The sequence below is a fragment of the Sphaerodactylus townsendi genome, linkage group LG02 (assembly GCF_021028975.2).
Source record: "Sphaerodactylus townsendi isolate TG3544 linkage group LG02, MPM_Stown_v2.3, whole genome shotgun sequence".
Classification (NCBI taxonomy): Eukaryota; Metazoa; Chordata; class Lepidosauria; order Squamata; family Sphaerodactylidae; genus Sphaerodactylus; species Sphaerodactylus townsendi.
In genome coordinates, this window is record NC_059426.1 from 116583671 (window position 1) to 116605252 (window position 21582).

The 21582-nt window shown below is 38.8% G+C and overlaps 1 protein-coding gene across 50 annotated transcripts in view; it reads left to right on the forward strand.

The window, feature by feature from the left end:
• MADD (MAP kinase activating death domain) overlaps positions 1 to 21582 on the forward strand; it is a 97494-nt gene that overhangs the window by 16905 nt on the left and 59007 nt on the right. For 24 of the 50 annotated variants that reach the window (XM_048483847.1, XM_048483878.1, XM_048483889.1 and 21 more), the window contains exons 4-16: positions 2134 to 2437; positions 3274 to 3405; positions 4047 to 4160; positions 6730 to 6810; positions 8541 to 8549; positions 9270 to 9326; positions 11127 to 11305; positions 11463 to 11698; positions 12465 to 12621; positions 14857 to 14960; positions 16177 to 16370; positions 18030 to 18310; positions 19297 to 19436. In XM_048483847.1, coding sequence (XP_048339804.1) covers positions 2134 to 2437; positions 3274 to 3405; positions 4047 to 4160; positions 6730 to 6810; positions 8541 to 8549; positions 9270 to 9326; positions 11127 to 11305; positions 11463 to 11698; positions 12465 to 12621; positions 14857 to 14960; positions 16177 to 16370; positions 18030 to 18310; positions 19297 to 19436 — 1988 coding nt within the window. The remainder of the gene's footprint in view (positions 1 to 2133; positions 2438 to 3273; positions 3406 to 4046; positions 4161 to 6729; positions 6811 to 8540; positions 8550 to 9269; positions 9327 to 11126; positions 11306 to 11462; positions 11699 to 12464; positions 12622 to 14856; positions 14961 to 16176; positions 16371 to 18029; positions 18311 to 19296; positions 19437 to 21582) is intronic. The other 26 variants (XM_048483867.1, XM_048483887.1, XM_048483900.1 and 23 more) reach the window with 3 other exon arrangements.

Consider the following 21582-nt stretch of genomic DNA (forward strand, 5'->3'; position numbering starts at 1 on the left):
TTTCAGCCGAGAACAGGATTACTAATGGACTTCTTTGTACTTGAAAGTAGTCTGTTGCTAGTGGTTCTTAAGTTTGCATCTCAACCTCTAATGTCAGTAGGTGACTGGGTTGCCTTGTACTAGTGACTTTGTAGTTCTGAAGTTAATATTGCATTTTATTTGAATTGGTTTGTTCTAGCTTGTCAGGCTCTGGTGGCTCTTCTTTGTTCTCATATTGTAAGCACAGACACATAATGACAGAAGAATTGCAGTTTGTATTGAAAAGTTAGCGTTCAGTTGTAGAACTGAACATGAGAGTATTTCACTGGTTCTCTTTGTAAAAAGCTTCTTGGTTCTTGTCACGATGTTGCAAATGCCGTGTTTGGGGGTTAGCCAAACCTGCTTCAACAACACTGGGTTCTTTTCATCTCCAAACAACTCCAGTGCCAGCTGAGTTCTCAAAGATTTATTGGAAAACAGAAATCAAAGAAATAAACATAAATGCAGTTACATTCAAATACATTCTTACAGTCCTGTTGGGATCCCCTTGTGGAAGGATCCTCCTGCTAGCTTAGTCCATGATAGTGTGATGCTGGTCTTTGTGTTCACCTTCTCAGGAAAACTCCTCCCTGCCATGAAGTAAATCTGACCTTTTGAATTCTACTGGCCAAATTTGAATGGCATTTCCTGCTCTCTCTCTAGTGATAGCATCATTCCACCACAGTTCTGTAGTATGGTGTTTTTTTAAGTGCTTTTTGAACTTGAATTTTTCAGTCTCTGCTCGATCTGTGAAGGGGGACAGGAAGAGGGCCAGAGAATAAGCCAGGCAAACCTTGCAAACAAACCAGAGTTAAGTGCACAAGTGATGTTGCTAGCCAATGAGCACATCTCTGCAAAGCAGTGGTTTGATAGTTAAAATACTACATTTTAAATATCCTTGAGGATTATCCATCCAGTCTTAATTTTGTTGTGTGACAGTACAGCAATGCCTGGACATTAGTTCTATGCAGTCTGCAGGGTGGCTAGCTTCGAGTTGGAAATTATCTGGAGATTTTTGGATGCAGCCTGAGGAGGACAAAGTTTGGGGAGGGGGGACCTTAATGGGGTATAACACCACAGAGTCCATCGTCCAAAGTGGTCATTTGCTGCAGGTGAACTGATCTCTCTTGCCTGGAGATCAGTTGTAATAGCAGGAGAGGTCTGGCCACCATGTCGTGGTTTGCAGCCCTAGCAGTCTCATAGAACATGTTGCTTCTTGAATTCTCTGCCCCTGATTTGTTTGGGTATTTCAGTTTCTTCTGGTGGCATAAAAGAACAAATATATTTTCAAAACACTGCTGTGGCCAGAAAGAGTTGCTGGCCAGGAGCATGTGGAGGGAGAAATCCTTCTACCACAAGTCCCTAGACAAAGATTCCCTCTTACATCAAACCAAACATCATATGACAATTCATATGATTTGCTATTAACTTCAAAATGAATGATGTTCTGTACCATTTCATACAGGGTGAAAATAATGTATAAATTGTTTAAATTGTATGTGGAGGAAAGGGGAGTTTCCATTGCTTTTCAAATGTCATCCAAGCATGTATACTGGCTCTTTTATTGGTCTGTTCAAATGAATATTTTAAAATATATATCTTTTGCAAGTAACTTCTAGGAAATATTATGTTATATAAAAGACATTTCAAGGAGAAAAGAGACATTATTGAAAGCAGTTTTTTACCCATGTTTTATGAAAAATTAAAAGCTAAAGTACAGAGCTTTTAGGGTTCAGTGTAATAAAATAAATTATCTTGCTTTCTATTTGTTGATCATTTTGGCCAACAGCATTTCTAAGGGCTGACCAAATGCATGTTTTCTTTTCTTGCCCCAAATTTTGCTTTTTTTATTCATGGGCAGTGCCTTAAGTGTGATTCATGCATTTTAAGAATCGTAAATTCTCCTGTACGAGAATTTTGCTCCATTCCTATAGCAGGTGATATTGAATCCTTGCTATTCCACCTCCTAATCTGATTAATAAGACTAGAGCAGTCCATCAGACATCATTTTATGTGTATTCACTATATTTTGGTCTCTTACATGAGGATTCTAGTAACTTGACTATTTATGATGAATTCTCAGTAAATTGAATTAATCTTGTTGCTTTTGTGCAGGGATACTATGTGGCGAATTTTCACAGGCTCACTTCTGGTGGAGGAGAAATCCAGCGCATTGCTACATGATTTGCGTGAAATTGAGGCCTGGATTTACAGACTGCTTCGGTCACCAGTTCCTGTTGCTGGCCAGAAGCGTGTGGATGTGGAAGTCTTACCACACGAATTGCAGCCTGCCTTGACCTTTGCCCTTCCTGACCCTTCCCGCTTCTCCCTGGTGGATTTCCCTTTGCACCTGCCCTTGGAGCTGTTGGGTGTGGATGCTTGTTTGCAGGTGCTATCTTGCATTCTTTTGGAACACAAGGTGAGAAAGGAAATTGGATCAGTCAATCCGCAGGCATTTCAGTGGCAGACTTCTGGAGTGGCATTGTCCATTCTAAAACATTTCAGCAGAAGCTTAGCAAAGAAGGTTGTGTGAGGGCTTAAAGTGTGTCTGCTGCAGTTCAGGGTCCTGAAGGTTCTAAGTGAAAATGTATATCTATTTGAAATCGTAAGGCCCTTTCTGCACAAACCAAATAAAATACCTTGAGGCAGGAAAGAAAATGTTTCCTCCATGGAGCTCTGCATAGTTTTTAGCCCCAAATGTTTTATTTCCTGCTTGAAAATGTTTTATTTTCATGCTGTTCCCAAGGAATACTTTTTTTGAAAACCATTTTCTGGAAGCGATTCTTCTGTGGAAGCTGTTTGGATCTCTTTAAAATGTTTCCCATGCTACTTTGCAGGCCCCGGATTTTCTCTTCAGTGCCATTTTCTGAGCTTTTGCTGGCCATCTCACACTGTATTTACATCAGTTTTTAAAAATTTCTGGAAGGGAGGGTCATATTGACGTAGCTACATGACTACAACACCTAGAGAATCGCAGCATGAGGCTTTGAAGCCTTGTAGCATTGAATTTAAGAAGAAATTTAAAAAATGGAATGACCACAAAGTGGCAATTAGGAAGTATTTTTTAGGCGGTGAATGTGGACAAATGGGGTTTTGAAAAGATTTGCAAAACCTTTTCAGGGGCTAATGCAAAATGGGCCTAAGGAATGTTCTATTAGCATTGGAATGTAGATCATATTAAGTCAGAGCATGATAGTACTACATGATAAGTTGTTAGAGGCTCTGAATACACTAATATGATTTTGTTGGTTGCAGGTAGTGCTACAATCCCGGGACTATAATGCACTTTCCATGTCTGTGATGGCATTTGTGTCTATGATTTACCCACTGGAGTACATGTTCCCAGTGATTCCACTTCTTCCTACATGCATGGCTTCTGCAGAACAGGTATGCCAGCACTTCAAATAAAGCATATTACTTTGGTTCTGCTTAAGTATTCTCTTTAAGGAAACATTTGCATTTTTCCCTTCTCCTGATTATCAAAAGACATGTCTTTTCTGTGCCTGATATTTACTGAGGCACTCTTATATACTAGTCATGAGCAATTGTACTCTCCAGGGCCTTAGGTTCTTCCTGTTTATAATGCAATCTTTGACGAAAAGCAATCAGTATTTTTTTGGTAAATAATTTTCTATCTGTTTATGAAAATACTTTTAGATTTTGTCAGCTATTTCCACTGATCTCAAAGTATGAAAGATGTATTTCCTGAGTATCTTATTACCCTATAGAGTATGAAATAGTATTCTGTCCAAACGGTAGATCAGTGTTACTGTCTGCCTCTTTCATAATTCTGCAACATCTTAGTTTCCAAATAATTAATTGTGCTACAGATATGATGATTTGTAGTGACAACCTGATTGTGCTGTGAGTATTGTTCTCTCTTCAGTGGTCTGATTTCTGTAATTGTATTTTTGGTCAAATACATCCCCTCCGGGGATGGGGCGGTATAAAAGTTTAAAAAATAAATAAATAAATAAAATAAAGGATTCAAATTCTATTTGTCAATTAATACTTTCTACTCACCACAGCTACTTCTGGCCCCAACCCCTTATATAATTGGAGTTCCAGCCAGCTTCTTCCTTTACAAACTTGACTTTAAAATGCCTGATGATGTATGGCTTGTTGATTTGGACACCAATAAGGTAAGTTACTCATATTTAAAAGACTGTAACCTTAAAAAGTTTAAACTTTTAAAAATTATATAATTCTGCCCATAAATCCATGAATAGAATCATATTCCAGTGAGGATATATTGCAGAGGAATAGTAAAAATGGTGTGTAACTTCTGCTTAAAACATCCTATGATCTTTTGTTATACATTATAAGTTTGATTTCAGTACTGTTCTGTGAACAAAATGAGATGAAACATTAATTTTTTCTCAAATACTTCATTCCTGCAATTTGGCCAAATCGCCAAAATGCCCGAATCAGGCAATTCGGCTCGGATTCGGGCTGAATTCAAGTGGCCTCAATCAAGCTGGATCCGAATCTATTTGAATGCCTGAACTGGAATCATGATTTGGGCATTCAGATGAATTCAGGAGGGTTTAAAGGGCTCCTGTCCCTTTAAACAGCGTTTTCCCCCGGAGTTTGGTGTGGATTTGATGAGGGATTTAAAGAGCTCGCTTTAAATGTTTCAAAGGGTTTTTCCCCCTTTACAGGGTAAAATGGGTATGGCTGTGGATTCGGGGGTGGGGGTGGGAATTAAAGGAAGCTTCATGCCAGGGATCTTTAAACTTTAAAGAATCCTGGCTTGAACAAAAGCCCCCATGCTGAAGGGAGAGAAACACTTGCTGCTGAACCCTGTGCATGTCGAAGAGAGACAGGGAGAGACAACGCTGGTGGGGGAACGAAAGAGAGAGAGAGACAGGCAGAGAATCGTGGGGTGGGGAAAGGGAGAGAAACAGGCAGAGGATCACGGGGTGGGGAAAGAGAGAGAGAGACAGGCAGAGGATCGCTGGTGGGGAAAGAGAGAGAGAGATAGGCAGAAAATCACTAGTGGGGGAAAGAGTGAGACAGGCAGAGAAACTTTGCTTCAGGGGGTAGCAGCCACCCTGAAAGTTTTATGCCTCTACCGTGAAAAATGTGCATACTGCTTACACACCCAGAAATTCCCCATTGGCTGCAATAGAGCCAGCTCAGAGCAGAGAATCTGGGGAAATTTTTTTAACCTAGCTGCACCAAGATTTCAGGGTATCTTCAGGAGATTCTCCTCATGATACCATGTAGGTTTTGTGAAGTTTGGTTTAGAGGGGTAGTCCCCATCTCCTATTAGCTCCCATTGAAAACAATGGGGAATGGGGCACTTTGGACCACCTGAACCAAACTCACGAAACCTGGGTGGTGTCCTCAGGAGAGGCTCCTGAATATACCGTGAACTTTTGGTGCCGTTAGGTTAACATTTTCCCCCCAGATTCTCTGCTTTGAACTGGCTCTAATGCGCCCCCTGCAGGCTGGAAAAAACACTTAAAATGCCAAAAAATGCTAACGAGCCCGAGTTTTTTGGTATGCTCAAATCAATTCGAGTATACTGAATTGGGGATTTGGCTAATTTGGCCTTATTGAATTTTGTAGCCGAATCGAGCTGAATCCAAATTTTTTGACATTGCTGTAGCTTAATTAGCGTGTACCATATATTCCTTTGCCTCTCATGCATATCTGAGAGTGTTTCCTTTTTCAAAGACTGAGCAGTTAAGATTCCAGTTGCAGGCAGCATACTTATAAGCTAAACTTTGAGCAAATGGTTTTTGTATATGGAGATGCATATATACTGGTTTTGGCTTCTGAGACACTGGCAGTCTGTGTGCATTTAGGTGTGTTCAAGCTTCCTGTTTTTGGGTAGGCCTGACTGTGCAGAAGATTGGGTTCTTGGTCTGTGACCATTTAATCTGTGACCTGTGACCATTTAATCTGTGCAAACATCAAAACTGGAGAAGAACTAAAACAGAAGAAAATAACAAAAATGTTTCTTAAGTTCTAAGAAAACATTAACAAAACAGACAGAATTCTACAAATATTATTTACTGTATTATTTTGAGTATAGAACCTTGGGTGTATTCAAACTTTCTGATTTGATGTTTGACAAAGTGAAATTTGATCAATGATTGGTTCTTGGGAAACATGTTCTTTCTTTCCTTTATGATCCTGTAGTTTGAATTTTAAAACATTGTGAGACAGCTTGTAACTGTAATGAAATTAATCCCCTTTATTAAAATTTAACAAGGTTACAGAAGCAATATACAACTGTTTGTCTCAATTGCCTTTCAGTGAAAGAGGCCATGCTCTCTCTTTCTCTACTCCTATAGGTGACTGGCCCCCATGGAGTCTGAGAGGAGAGGGGTCAGGTGATAGATAAGTAGGCTAATAGAAGGAGTCTTCATCTCTCTTTTTCTTCTTTCTAAGGGAGTAATGTTTTTCCAAAAACAGTTAGAACTACGATGAGTTAATCAGGTCACATTTTAATTAATGGGTAACATGTTAGAAAACAAAAACTGCAATCCTAAGAATATTTTCCTGGGAGTAAGACTCATTGAATGAAATGGGTCTGAGTACACCTGCTTAGGATTGTTCCAAAAATCACCTGCTTTAAAATTCAATTTAAATTCAATGTAATAATCTGCAGGCAATGGGAAAGAAAATTAGATGAAGTAAGTGGGATTCTAGCTTGTTTCCACAAAATAAGGCAGTCTTATTTTAAAAATTCAATTTCAGGTGATTGCACCCACAAATGCAGAATTGTTGCCTGTTTTACCAGAGCCAGAAGCTTCAGAATTGAAAAAGCACTTGAAGCAGGTAAGTGAGGATTTTGGTAGGTGTCCCAGAGAGGAGTTTTAGAGCTTGTTTGTTAGTTAATGGAATGTACAGATATGATTGCATCAATATCTGAAGAGAGCATCTCAGTGTTAAGAAGCATGGTTAACTTATTTCAGGCTATTGGCAATAGCAGGTTATTCTCTTCTGGCGCTATGTCCTGCATGAAAGCTTCCTCTTGTCACATGGTTTTGATCTCTGTTATTGTGTTCAGCAGGTAACTAAATAATAGTATATACTCAGACCTGTAGGGCATATCTGGCATCAAAGGGTTGTCTTAGTCCCCCCAAACTACCACAGATTTTAGCCCTGCATGAACAACAGTTTCCCAGAAAGGCTGCTTTGGAAGAATGTTTGATGAAGCAGAATGAACCATAGTTGAAGGTGTGAATATGAACTTATATTTTGCCTGGACTCCTAATATTTTGGAAAAGTTAAGAAATAAGTTCATTTTATGAAATGTGTACGTGCTACTATTTCTTTGATTGCATCTCTTCTTTTTAGTTTTGTTTATTTAAAACATTCATATGCATTTTTTCACCAGATAACATGCCTTCTCAAGTTTACAAGAGAAGATTAAGACAAATAAACATGAGATTTGGTGACCAATGAAAGTATTGAGAGAATGAAGATGTCAAATGTCCTCTCCTTAGTTCTTAGATGTTTCTCGTAACTGACACAATCTAGAAGTGCTCCAATTATTTTTACTGTTCACTTATTTTCCATCAGCTTGGTTTGTGCAAGTGGAGTTTTAAATAAATAATAATAAATTAAATAAAATTAAAGTAATTTTTATTAATTCAGATACTTTTTACATTGTCCGTTCTTGGATATATGTGAACTGAGGAGTTCAGAGAGCAGAAAGTTGAGGAGGGCATTGAATCAGACTTGTAAATAGCCGCTTGCCTGATCAGCTGTGACAATAAACAGTTGTTTTGAGGTTTGTTTGCTTTTTAAAGAAAACATTTCTTTCAAGTAGCTCATGGTTTACAGCCAATTGATATAGCTATGTGTGGGCAGACAATATTAAAACAATTTTGTTGACTAATTACTTTGCGGTAATTCACACATTTAGTGTACAAAGGCAGTCCCTTGGAAATTTAGGAGCACACTTAGTAAATATAGACCATCCGTGGGCATTTTGAATACATGGAGACACTGCATTTAAACCTCTTACTGCAGTTTGGAATCTGATATGAAGTACTGAAATTTCTGACAGTTGCTGGTTTGTTGGGGGTTGTTGGTTTTTTGCATCATAACCAGTTGTGAGTGCGTACTTCAGACAGTGTTGGATTATAGTTTACTACTTCCTTCCATATTTTGAAATAGTTTCAGATGTGATAAGCCTCAATCTTGATATGAGACATGTCAGAAAATTGGCATTATTGGTTACCACAGAAAACGTGTTTCCATCAGATCAAAATTATCATCTGAATTAACCCTTATTTCTAAAATCTGTGTGAAATCCCTTTCTGTTTACTGTCCTCAGAGTTTTTTGGATTGTCTCTTCACCGGTTTGCCTTTTTTGACCATCACTTTTTTTCATTTTCATGTTGCTACCTATGCAGTCCACATTTCTCTCTGTGTGATCATTATTAAGTTTTATTGTTTTTGAGTTCAGTTGGCTGAGCCTGTCAAAATTAGGTTTTATGTCTCTATTTCTGTTTTCTACTTCTCTCCTTCTGCTCCTTCTCCTTGCATGCTGCATGCAGTATTCAAAGGTAAAGTGTTATAATAACCACACAATAACTGCTGTTTCTGTCCTCACAGAACTCTATATTTAATGTTTTATTAATTCCCTTTTATATACATGTACAGTAAACAGCCATTGACCTTACAGTAGGATCTACAGCTCCCCTTTCAGACTTGGTTTGCTTTTCTCTCCACAGTTTAAGGGGCTATTCAGTAAAACTCCCACACATTTGGAGACTGGAAACAGAACTAGTCAACATGGTGTCTTTTTTCCCTTCCATTCAGTAGTGTAAACCATGAAATCTTATTTCCTAGAAAGTAAGGGAGGAGGAAATGGGGAAGATAGCTGAAGTTGTAGGGGTGGTGGTGAGGGTAGCAGTAGTAACATCGTGGCAAGAGGATTATGGATAAATGCACAGATAATTACATAAAATATGAATGAGCTCTTCACTGCACATTCAGAGCAGTTATAACTTTAGGTTTAATGCATCATTGGAGATATCTGCATATTACCAGCTAATACTTGCATACTTTTTAGAACTTTAAAAGTGGATGAGAACAGATGTGTGGGGGTGAAGCAGTCTGGCCTCCCTCAAGAACTGTGTCTATTTATGGTCCCTTTTTATTTTCTTTCTCATCTGTGGTATTTAGTAGTAATCGTTTTTTTCTCCATCTGTCTCTCTGTGGTCATGTGTTCGTCTTGGCTCTATCCACTGATGTTGTCATGTGATCTTCCATCTTGCCTCCAGTGTCTGGTTAGCATGACTGCAATCACTCAGAAACAGCTGCTCACGCCTGACAAAAAGGTGTCTTTATTTTACTTTCTTCCCTCTCAAGTTTCCATTGGATTATTTTTTAAAATCTGTTTTTATCTATTGGTTTTTGGAGGAGGGTAGTTTAGAGGAAGACAGCTGTGAGAGAAACTGTTGATAGGGGAGACCAGAAAAAGTTTTGGGGTGGGCTGCAACTCTTTAAGTATACACAAAGCTAAGGATAAGATGTATTTCGGACAGATTGAACATGACATGTAGAAGTTATAGTTTTAGACCTTAAGTGCAGGTTTGGGGAGAAATTTGCTGGCTGGGGGATGTTATGTTCCTGAAAGTGCCATCTTTACTGTATAGATGCTGAAAGTGATAAAGTTGATGGAGATGTAACTGTTGAAAATGGTCCCCTCCACAAGAATCTGAACTTCTCTGCTCTGATAGAGCGCATTGACCCGCTCCTGTTGTTTTACTTTCAGTGCAAGCATAAACAGTTTCACCTTTTAAACTGAAGTCAGTGTAACTCTGTAACTCATAAACAGTGTAACCCATAAACAGTTGCACCTTTTAAATTGAGGTCAGTGTAACTCTGCTTAGGACCCTACTGTTCAAAAAATAGTTCTCAAAGTACTAGATATGAAAGGTAGGACAGAGGGATTGAACTGGCCTCCCCATGGTGATAGCAACCTTGTGAAAGGTGGGTGGCAAGTGGTGTCACCTTCAGTTGCTGCAGATAAGTAACTTTGTTGTGGTCTGGTTGTTTTTGGCTGCAGCCTTGTACAACCTACCTCAGTGGCACACCCAGACACCTATTCCGTGATCTAGAAAAGCAGAATAACAAGGAGATCAGTTCCACTGTCAATTATGTTTTTCATCTGTTGCTAAGAGAAACCTCTCAGCCCTTATAATGCTTGAGTTGTCCTGCATCTTGAACAATACTTAAAATGGACTGGCATCAATTGGACTTTAGATTGCAGCCCAGAGGAGCATATTAAAAGCTCCACTCAGGTAACTATGGTTCTGAGGCTCCTTGCTCTGAAGCAGCTTACTGTGTTTGTCAGCCTCACCCTCAGGTATGGGAAACTGCAAATGAAAGAAATTAGAAGAGTCTTGTTGTACACATAGGGAAACTCTTGTTTGCTTCAGAGCTCTTTGAATTCTGACTTAAATGTCCAGCAGGTGCAGGAACTGGGGAGTATGGTTGCCAGCTTGAAATATCTAGACCTGTGTTTCTGCCACTATTGCTGCAGGTATTTAGCCTGGACATGTCCAAGGTTTGAGCTGAAGGTCAGTAGTCTAAGAGGTCTTGGCCCTTGGCTCTTACCTCATAGATCATAGTCTTATCTAAATCAATTAATCTGGTTGATAGCGTGCTTTCTTGACATTTTTTTGTCTTTTTAAAAATTGCTATTAAAAGATTATTGTTTGAGCTGCATTGGGTCCCTGTCAGGGAGACAAGAGGAATAAAAACATACTAAATATATTAAGGTGGTCAAAGAATGCCGAGGTGTTTCTGATCCTCATTAAATGATCTTGTGAATATCCCCAGGTTGCATATTTCTTTTCTGAAAAATACATTTACAACAGTCTGTGCACCTTTTCCTTGACCCACCTGTGAAGAATGATGGAATAGTCTATGAAATCAAGGCCAAGAGCATACTAAGTTGATTCTTGTAATATGGAAGGCTTGATTCGTGTTGATTTTTGTTTGCATTTGAGAGCTAAAAAAGATGTCAGTTGATTCCAGGGCACTAGAATCTGGAACTTTGCTTGTGGTGGTTCATGAGGCATTGGGGTCATTGGCATTCTTGTTTATTATTCATCTGACTTGTTGCTTTTCAGGCTTTGGCCAGTATGAGTTTGAATACCCAACCCATTCTCAACTTAGAGAAGTTTCATGAAAGCCAGGAGATCCCACTACTTATGGGAAGACCTCAGAATGATCTGCAATCCACACCTTCTACAGAGTTCAACCCCCTGATTTATGGCAATGATGTCGATTCAGTGGATGTGGCCACTAGGTAAGTCTGAGCAATTTCCTTTGGCCAGCTCTCCAAATACATTCTTTCTTGTGGTAAACAGTAAATATTATTTTCAATTTAAGATAGCGTTTTTTTTAAAATGATATAAATGCTCTGTACTTCACTGGTGCTTGAGATATTACACTTCCTTTTTTAGGGTTGCCATGGTAAGATTCTTCAATTCTCCAAACGTTTTACAAGGATTCCAGATGCATACCCGCACACTTCGCCTCTTCCCCCGTCCAGTGGTTGCCTTTCAGGCTAATTCCTTCCTGGCCTCACGACCAAAGCAGACACCTTTTGCGGATAAATTGTCCAAGACTCAGGCAGTGGAATACTTTGGAGAATGGTCACTCAACCCAACGAATTATGCTTTTCAAAGAATCCACAACAGTAAGTCCTGATCTTGTGTCTTGCATTGGACTTGACTATTGTTTTAGCTTCTAATACCAAAGCAGTTCTAGGAAAGTGACTGCCCATTCATTTCCCAAATTTGTCTGTTCTGTGGGGGACTTCTATGTGCAATAACATATCTTTAAAAAGCATGGAGCCCTTGAGCGCCATGGCTTTCATTGGCACCTTGCTGGTGCCCACCAAATGTTTTCAGGAAACGTACAGAGTCGGATCGGCCTTTTTCCCAGCAAGGCTTCTGATTGGCCATTGGAGATTTGATTAGCTGTTCAGATTTTTTTTAAATACTGCAGCTGCCATTTTGTGACTGGCTCCACCTGCTGCAGTAGCCATTTTGTGTTTGTCAAAATTCAAAAGGTGCTTGCAGACTCAAAAAGATTGGGGGTCCTTGCCCTAAAACATCTTCTCAGTGGATTCTGAGTGGATTCTTATGTTTTATCTGCCTTTTCAGTGAAATGGGGCTCCTATTTTGATCAAGGTTTCTTAAGAATTGTGTCTCAGAAGTAGAGCTTCTGCTATATATGATGAAGGTCCTAGGTTCAGTCACCAGCATCTCCATTTAAAAGGACAAGGTGGTAGGTGATGTAAAAGACCTGTCCCTGAGACCCTGGAATGCTGCAGCCAATCTGAGTAAATAATAATGACCTTGATGGATCAGTGGCCTGATTCAGTATAAGGCAGCTTCATGTGTATTTATGTGTAAAGCAAATAAAGTTAATTTAACTTTCTTATTTCTGTTTTTTTCCAGATATGTTTGACCCTGCTCTGATTGGTGATAAACCAAAGTGGTATGCTCACCAACTACAGCCAATCCATTATCGTGTCTATGATAGCAATTCTCAACTAGCTGAAGCACTGAGTGTCCCAATAGAGAGAGAAACAGATTCTGATCCTACTGATGATAGGTTAGTGGGGAGGATTTTGTTATGTGGGTGGTCCTTAATGTCATTTGTGAATCTTCTGTTGCAGTTTTGACATCCTTCTTATTAAATAGCCCTTCTGCAGATTTGTGTGAGAGGGTAGCCAGTTTCCTACGGGGCACTATAAACCTTCACACTCTTAGGAATAAGTGCAAATTTTTGGTATTGTAAAATCTATAACATATGCATTTCTGTAAGTTTATTTTGTATTCTGTTTTATATTTTTATTTTTTAAAAAGTATCTTTATTATATGTATATAAAAGATCAATACAATACGAAAAGAACATATCGTATTAATTATGTAAAGAAATAAAAAAGAAAATAGAAAAACCATACTATATATATTCAATGATAACTTCTCCAGGTTTTATATACTGACATTTCATTATCTTTCAACACATTTATTCTATTCACTAACAATTTACAAAAAAGTATACTAACCTTTGTAACAACCTTCTCACATAACTACTGAATATTTAGCTAAATAAAAACTCAACTTATCTAAGAAAAAAGAGAAAGCAAAAGAAGAGAGAATAGAAGAAATAGAGAACAGTATATTAGTTTTTAATGTCAATCAATTGTTTCTCCTTTTTATTATTATATTAGATTATACTTTGATGCCTATGGAGGCCTATGCATGTATGTAATTCCCCAGAACCAGTTCTGGTTGGGAAAATAGTGCAGAGGGGAGACTTCTTCCTAATCACCATCACCCCAATTTTATTTAGGCTCAAATGTTTCTTGGACGTGAATTCCTGATCCGTTTTGTCCATTGGGCGCAATCCCAGGCTTCATGCCCTGATACCTGTCCTTTGACATTTTCATATTTATGATATTTAAAAGATACTGGTTTGGCCACTTCTTCTATCAAAGTTCACCTTTCTGCAGTTGCTGCATGCCATGTTCCATTTGGCCCTTGCTCTGCTTTTTCAGTGGTTGACTCCAAAAGATTTTTGAGAGGCCCAACAAAGCTCTTCCTGTTTTAGTCTTATCTCAAATTATACATAAATCTTTTGAACCACTGGAAATGTGTGACTTGTCATTGTTGTCTTCTGGTTCTTGACATCTCAGCCAGGAGAGTTGGTAGCTCTCTGGGTGGATCTCTATCCACCAGGTCCCATCCTGATTTTGGTCTTGTGCCCTAGCTTAGAATTTAGACCAAAAGTAGTTTCAGAGTTCCATAGGTCCCAAAATATTACAGTGTATTCCTTCCAGTTCCTTAGTTCCCAGGTAAACAATCGCTTCATACATTTGATGTCCAAAGGGCATGGAGGGCACTCCATACAAATTCTTTTTGAAAAGGCAAGCATTTACTTGCTTGCGTTAAAAGGTTCTATCTAGGGCAAAGCTGCCTCTTCCCAGGCAGTTTTTAGATGGGTAGTTTCTGCCATTAAACTAGCATATAGTAGCGTTGTTACATTGTCCATTTCCAGCTAGGGCTCATTCCATCAGGGCCCAAGGCTCTTCATCTGCTTTTCTTGCCAGGGTCAACCTCCATGACATCTGTAAAGCAGTGACCTGGTCTGCTCTGTCCATGTTTCTCTGGCATCATTCAATCTATGTTGATTCCAGGAGAAATACTGCTATCGGGAGAGTAGTTTACAGTTATTATTTTGTCGACAAGCCCACACCCTCCTCTATCATAAGTGAGTTTGCTATTCTCTCATGTGGGACTGTACTGAAGACACAATGAAAACAAAGTTGCACTTAATTGTAACTGTTGTTCATTGAATGTCTTCTGTACAGGCACATACCACTCCCATCCTTTCTCCACTGTGGGCTGCCATTTTTGCCTTCCTGATGCTCTTCCACAGCAATGAAGGGAGAGCTGAGGAAGGAGCAGTCTCCCTGCCTCCAGCATATGACCATTTGGGTGGGAAACCAGTTTGCGCTCAGCTCCAGATGGGCAGGGAGAGAGTGCTTCAAACACTCTGAAGCTTCTTGAAGCCTTCTTGCCAGTTCTCCATGGCTGAACTGCGTCTGCAATGTATCATGCATGTCTGCACAGGAAACACTTGATGAATAACAGTTATAGGTAAGTGCAACTTTGTTTAATCAACCCTGTGGTGGACATGAGGTCTTTGTAATGTGTGACTTGGCCCTCAGAGAGCTTCTCCATGGTTGCTGACATATGGTCCACATTATTTCATCTGGTGTAGTTATTGCATTGCTTTTCTATTGCTTCTAAATCTTCCTTCATATTTTCCTCTTTGCAATAGTGGCAGCGACAGTGTGGACTATGATGATTCCAGCTCTTCATACTCATCCCTTGGTGACTTTGTTAGTGAAATGATGAAATGTGACATAAATGGTGACACTCCAAGTGAGTAACAATTTTGTTAGGCCTACAAATATGCTTCAGTTTGATTTGAGATTGTAGAAGTGAATGCCTTTAAGCTGTTGAAACTGAATGGGAATGGGATGTTGTCCTTAGAAAAGCATGCTGCATTTTGCTCTAGTTGTAATAGCTCATACCATCCAGCAAAAATATTTACTGCTATATCCAGCCTGATGTCATTGAAATGTAAACTTTCTTTCCTGCTTCACTAGCAACTACCACTACCTAGAAATATGAAGGTCAGGGAAAAAATAGAAAAGAAGTTGTAATGAAGTTTAACTTTGTACGTCAGTATGCCTCTATATTATGAATGTATGAGACTTTTTCTATCAAAAGTCAGATTATATTTGCTTTTCTTAACTTCAAAATTTGTGTGCTTTCATACTTTTTCTCAGAAGGCAAAAGCTAAGATACATATGCTAAGGTAGTCTAGGCAGTTTGCTGCTCTTTTTTATTATTGTGTGTATTTGCAGCTTTGATTGTAGATGACTGAGGTATCATTTAAATGTCATGAATATGCCAAATAGTTCAGTTTTATATAATGAGTTATAAATTATGCATTTGGTGCAGTAAAAGCAGTAAAACTATTTTAGGCTTGATTTAAAGAAAACATTTTATTTATATATTTTGTTTGACTTCTATCCTGTTCGATCCCCGCAGGGCGGGTTACAACATAACATTTTGAGAGTCAATATGGTTTACTGGTTAAGAGTGGCAGACTCTAATCTGGAAAACAAGTTCGCTTCCCCACTCCTCCGCATGAAGCCTGCTTGGTGACCTTGGGTCAGTCACAGTTCCCTTAGAACTCACTCAGTCCACACAGAGGCAGGCAATGGCAAACCACCTCTGAAGTTTCTTGTCTTGAAAACTCTACAAGATTGTCATAAACCAGCAGTGACTTGATGGCACTTTCCACTGCCAAAAAAGCATTGCGTATATTTCAGTTCCCCACCTCAGTCCCTCATCCCATAGCTTCACATCTGTCACTGAGAACCTGGTTCTGCTTAGAATCTGGTTCTTCATCTTTAGCTTTGTTGAGGTTTCTTATGTGTTGTAGTGACACACACCATCTCCCAGTGACTGTTTCTAATTAAACCGCTTTGTTAAATGACATACAAATCTGATGAATTTGCATATCATAAAATACCATGGGCCTTGTGAACTAATTAATGTATTCTCTAACAATGTGCTGTATTTACAGATGTGGATCCACTAACTCATGCAGCTTTGGGTGATGCAAGTGAAGTGGAATTTGATGACTTCCAAGAGTATTCTGGGGATATGGATGAACAAGCCCCAGACAGTGAGAATTCTCAAGACAACAACCAGCCTCGTTCAAGTTCAAGCACTACAGCCAGTAGTAGTCCCAGCACCGTCATCCATGGGATGAATCATGTGTGTAATGAGGCTAGTGCACAAGACTAGTTCAGACCTCAGGAGTTAAGTCCTAGAGGAGCTATAAGTTTAAGATGAGTAGGAGATGAGAATAAGGTTGCCAACAAGTTTGGCATTCATTACTGGTCAGGTCTGTTTGTAAAATTGTTTGTTCAGATAAGATGCTCATCAGCCTATGATCAGTCAGAAATGTGAAGCTTTATAGGCTGCCTGATCATTGAACCTTTGGGTTAGAAAAGACTGGCATGTTGTTCACTGGTCATTTGGCCTAATGACAGAATAAATAATAATGGGTTGCATATGGTAAATTAATAAAGATTTAATGCATTACAAATAATTTTAAAATCCATTAAAATCAAATGTGTTTTGGCCACAGGGGCTTCCTTAGTGGTACAAATTTTTAAAATGAAAACCTACCACACCAATGATAACCAAACCTCATAGTTACACAAAGATAATGTATTTAATGCAAGGTCCCAAGACAGAAAAAGATAAGTTGTGCATATATAAAGACCAAATGCATATATATACAAACAGTGAGCAATATACAAGAAGATAAACAACCACATGTCAAGAGAATGCTGAAGAGAAGCAGCAAACAAGAATGAAAGACTAAGGTAAGTCCTGGGACAGCAGCCTCAAGCACAGGTAAGTACTAAAGTCCTCCGAGAAAGTAAATGTTATAATTTCTTCAAAATAATCAGTCTAGATGGGGATTTTTGGATCTTCTCCTGTTTCTCAGTGGCTGGACTGCTTCATCTGTGACACAAATTTTATAGCCTGGCCATAGTGGAAATATTTGGCTCTAGACAAATCATTACAATGGGCTGTTACAGGATTCCAAATGTTTCAAGGGCTAGGCATTTTTTGTGAATTCCCCATCTTCAGCACGCTGTTGACATGGTCTCCTTCTATATTGCTTACTATTTGTGTATATATGCATTTGGTCTTTATGTGTGCACACCTTATCTGTTTTGTCTTCTGACTTTGTGTTAAATATACTATCTTTGTGTAATGATAAGGTTTTGGTAGTCATTGGTGTCGTAGGTTTTTGTTTTTGGACATTGCTTAATTCCACCATACTTGTTCTTTTTATTTGTTTTTTAGTCTCTTAAAATTTTTAAAATACACACCATGTGATAAAATTATTCAGAATACAAAATACAACATTTCTGTATTATTTGTGATGCATTAAAACTTTGTTAATTCAACTTATGTAATCCATTATTTATTTCGTTAATAGGCTTCTTGATTATTTGGTTTTTCTTTGCTGAAGGATATTTTTCCCCCGGTCTGTTTTGGTTCACTGATCATAAGACGATGAGTTGCTCCTTAGTAATTGAAGGCCACAGAGGGATATAAGAAAAACTACTATTTGAGGCATTGTCACAACAATTTAAAAAGATGGTCTATAATACTAGCAAAGTTAATTTTGGACTGGACTCATAATAGGAGTAAATCTGTGAAATTGTAGGTGCAAGGACAAAAATTTGGAAAAGTGATTTTGAAAGCGTAACTAAAGATGTCCAAGCTCTATTTAGCAAAGAGGTGGTGTTTAAAGTAATCAGAACAAATTATGTTAAAATATCAGGGCCCCTTTGAGCGCTTCCTCAGTTGTTATTAAAATATTTATTTGTAAACAAATTAATTGTTTTACAGGAACCTTCTGAATCAGTAGATATGGAGGAGAAGATGGTAGCTGGATTTTCAAATCACCTTTCTGGCTTGCCCTTGCAACCAAACTTTCCCAAGATCAATTTAGATTGTCGAGAGAGTGAGAGTCCTACAATCAGCTTGAGTACTGTAGATGGAGTGGTGAAAAAAAGAGAGTATGATAACCCATACTTTGAACCACAATATGGGTTCCCAACAGAGGAGGAAGATGATGAACAAGAAGAAAGCTACACACCCAAGTTCAACCAGAACCTCAATGGCAGTCGGTAAGAGATCCTCATATCCACCGTTCTATGTGTGCTGTGATGAAGTTCACTTTACTAGTCTTTGAACAGTGAGTTTACCATCCGTGTCCTTGGTGATTCCTCACAGTTAACTGAGGATGGTTCCCTGTGATGGGTGTCTGCGAAACCTTCTACCTTCCTTCTATTACTGCCTTTTCATCAGTGGGTGCACACTTTTCTGTCTTGTTACAGTCCCCGTCATTGACGCTCCTTGTTCATGTGTATCTGGCTATGTGATAGTGTTTTGTTGAATAGTTTATATTGTTTGAGATATGTGTATTTTAATTTTTTTAAAGTTTGGATTGTTTGGTGCCTTGGGGACCCTGAACTGGACTGAAAGGTGGTATAATAATGTACCTGGAAGGATATGTATTATAAGTGTTTAAGCCTCTGTAGAAGGTAACCTTTAGCCCCCATTAATAATAACTGCAGAGGCCTGGAGGCCATGTTGCTTTGGTGTATACATGAAAGATTGTGTGGGCGGGCCAGTAGGAGGTTCTTTCCCAACTTATTGTCACATTTCCTTCTAGCTAGTTAACGTGCAGGTGAGAAAAGCCGTATGAATGGATCTACCGATATGATTCAGTTTTGATAACAATATTCTACAGTAGTATGCCATTGTACTGTGGGGGGAAATACCCCTGGGCTGTGCTGATGTGCCTTTGTATGAAAGAGATCTATTTGAAGTTAATGAGGGAAGAGGGCCATAACTGTTTCTTTGAGAACACTCTCAGGTGTTACTCTTCAAACTATGACTTCTGGTACTTGGAATCTGCAGAAGATGAGGGCTTTGCAATTTTTGCCTCTTCAGTTTCATACAGAATCTAATCTAGAATAAATTTCTGTTAGTGTGATGCACAATGGTGTTGAATATTAAAAAAAGTATATTATTGGTATGAAATTATTCAAGTTATGATGCAGGATACAAGGTGCTTTCAGTACTGTAATCCATATCTTTTTTTTTAAAGGCCTCAGATGCTTCTTCGTCCCAGCAGCTTAAAGCTGGGCAACGATTCTGATGCAGAATCCGATTCTCATGCCAGTTCTCCAAATTCTACAGTCTCCAACAATAGCAGTGAAGGTTTTGGGGGCATTATGTCTTTTGCTAGTATGTATCGTTGTTCTGTTTACATTAACAGCATCAGGTGGGGGGAAGTGGGATGATGAGAGCAACATAAACAAAAACATAGAATCATAGTATTGGAATAAGGTTTTTAGGTTATCCAGTTCTGGTCAAAGCTAAACTGACCAGTCTCCAATTGAACATTTCCTGTGAAAAGAGCCCACTGCCATTGTCAAGCTACTTTTACCATTTGGAAATTTCTCCTCAACTCAGCTGAAATTTACTAGCATGGGAGTTGAGTTTATCAGATGTAGTCTCACCTGCTGAGCTTCAAAAAAGTTGTTGCCTTTTTTATGTGACATCCCTTCAGGTATTTGATGAGTGCAATCCTGTCCCTTTTTGGTCTTTTTTTTTTCAAGCAAAACATACCTAGTTCCTTCAGCCTTTTATCATAGGATTTCTCTTAGAATCTTCTGTGTAAGGAAAATGATACACTTGATTCCAAGTGGCCTCTTTGAGAGATGCTTACCAGACTGTTGTTTAGTTTGCATCATCACCCTTAACTTCAGCTTTTGCAGCAGGACAGGGGAGCTGTTAGAGACTTGACCAAGCTGGGAATTGCTGGATCCGGTAAATATTAGCATAGGGCCATGGATCTTGCAATTCAAAGGACAGGGGAATGTTGCAAGGCTAAAGTGTTTGTTGCCATCCAGGACCCAAAAAATGCTAGGCAGAAAAGTTGTTTTGGAGGGTTTTTTTAACCCTTAGTGCTAATTGGATGCTGCATACTGTGTGACACTTAGCATATAATTTTTTCTTTAAGACTCATCATTTGTGGCTAACTAGTATGATAAACTGCACATAAGGTGCAACTGCATGTCTTGGTATAAACTCTTTTGAAGTTCTAGATAGATTGGAACCACGATACCTTTGAAAGCACTACCTCCTTTACAAAGCTGACTTGGCATTTAGATTGTCTGGTGAGGCCCTCCTAAGCTAAGGTTGGCAGGGCCTTTTATGATGATGATATTCTGGTTGTGAAATCCCTCTGAGGCCTACGCGACTAGCTGCCTTCTGTTTTTCAAAATCGGAATAAGATTTTCTTCCAGAAAATAAATTATTTGCTTCTTGCTTTTATGTACCTCTCTTTGGGCTTGTTTTCATCATGTATTGGTAAAGTTTGTTAAATGCTGTACTTTTAATGAAATTTATTATAGTCATTTTGTAGATCCATTGGGTAGACATCTTAGCTGTAAATAAATGTCAGTGATCAGCACAAATTGCATTTCTCCAACCAAAGAACTAGAAAGATCACAAATCTGCACAAGAGAATGTTTTGCCTTCTCATGTTGACACCACAAATAGAAGGCACTTAGGCAATTCTGTGACTAATTTTATCTTTTATTTAAATAATAAACAAGCCCTGTTATATCTAGAACAATTTAAAAAATTAAAAAATTCCTTCTCAAAAATTAAATTCCTTCTCAAAAAATTTTGAGAAGGAAAAGGTTTTACACTATGTTTTTGTTGTAAATATGTACACCACACATAAAAGTAGCATATTTGTTTTTGTGGACACAGGCTATTATCTATGAAGCAGTTTTTGTCCTTCTCTGTTAAAATTGATTTTGGATATAAAGGTATCCTGGGCATTAGAAAGTGCTGCTGGTTTGTGTTTCCTGTTCTCTGCATTGCTCACACTCTCACTTGTAAGTTATCTTGTGGAATCTTCCCAGTAGCAGAGCAAATTTACAATCCACAAGCTTGCATGGGATGGAGAAGCATAGGAAGCACAAGTCAGGTGCATATCCTGTTTGTTTTTCTAACTCAGTTTCTCATACTCGCCCACTGTCATGTCTGAAGTGATGCACTAATGAGAAAGCACCCTGACTTGGACAGGCTTGGCTTGTCTGATCTCAGAAGCTAAACAGGGTCTGTCCTGGTCAGTATCTGGAAGGGAGACCACCAAGGAATACCAGAGTTGCTATACAGAGGCAACAGCTTTGCTACACCTTTGAAAACCCCACGGGGTCTCTGTGAATTGGCTGCGACTTGAAGGCAAAAAGAAAAAGAGGAAGCAACGATCTGTTCAATCTCTGGCAGAGAGCTAGCCTTACTACTGAGGACAGAAAGTTGCACAGGTATAAACAACAAAGTGTATTTCAGAATGAGGTAACGGGGTAATTAGGTC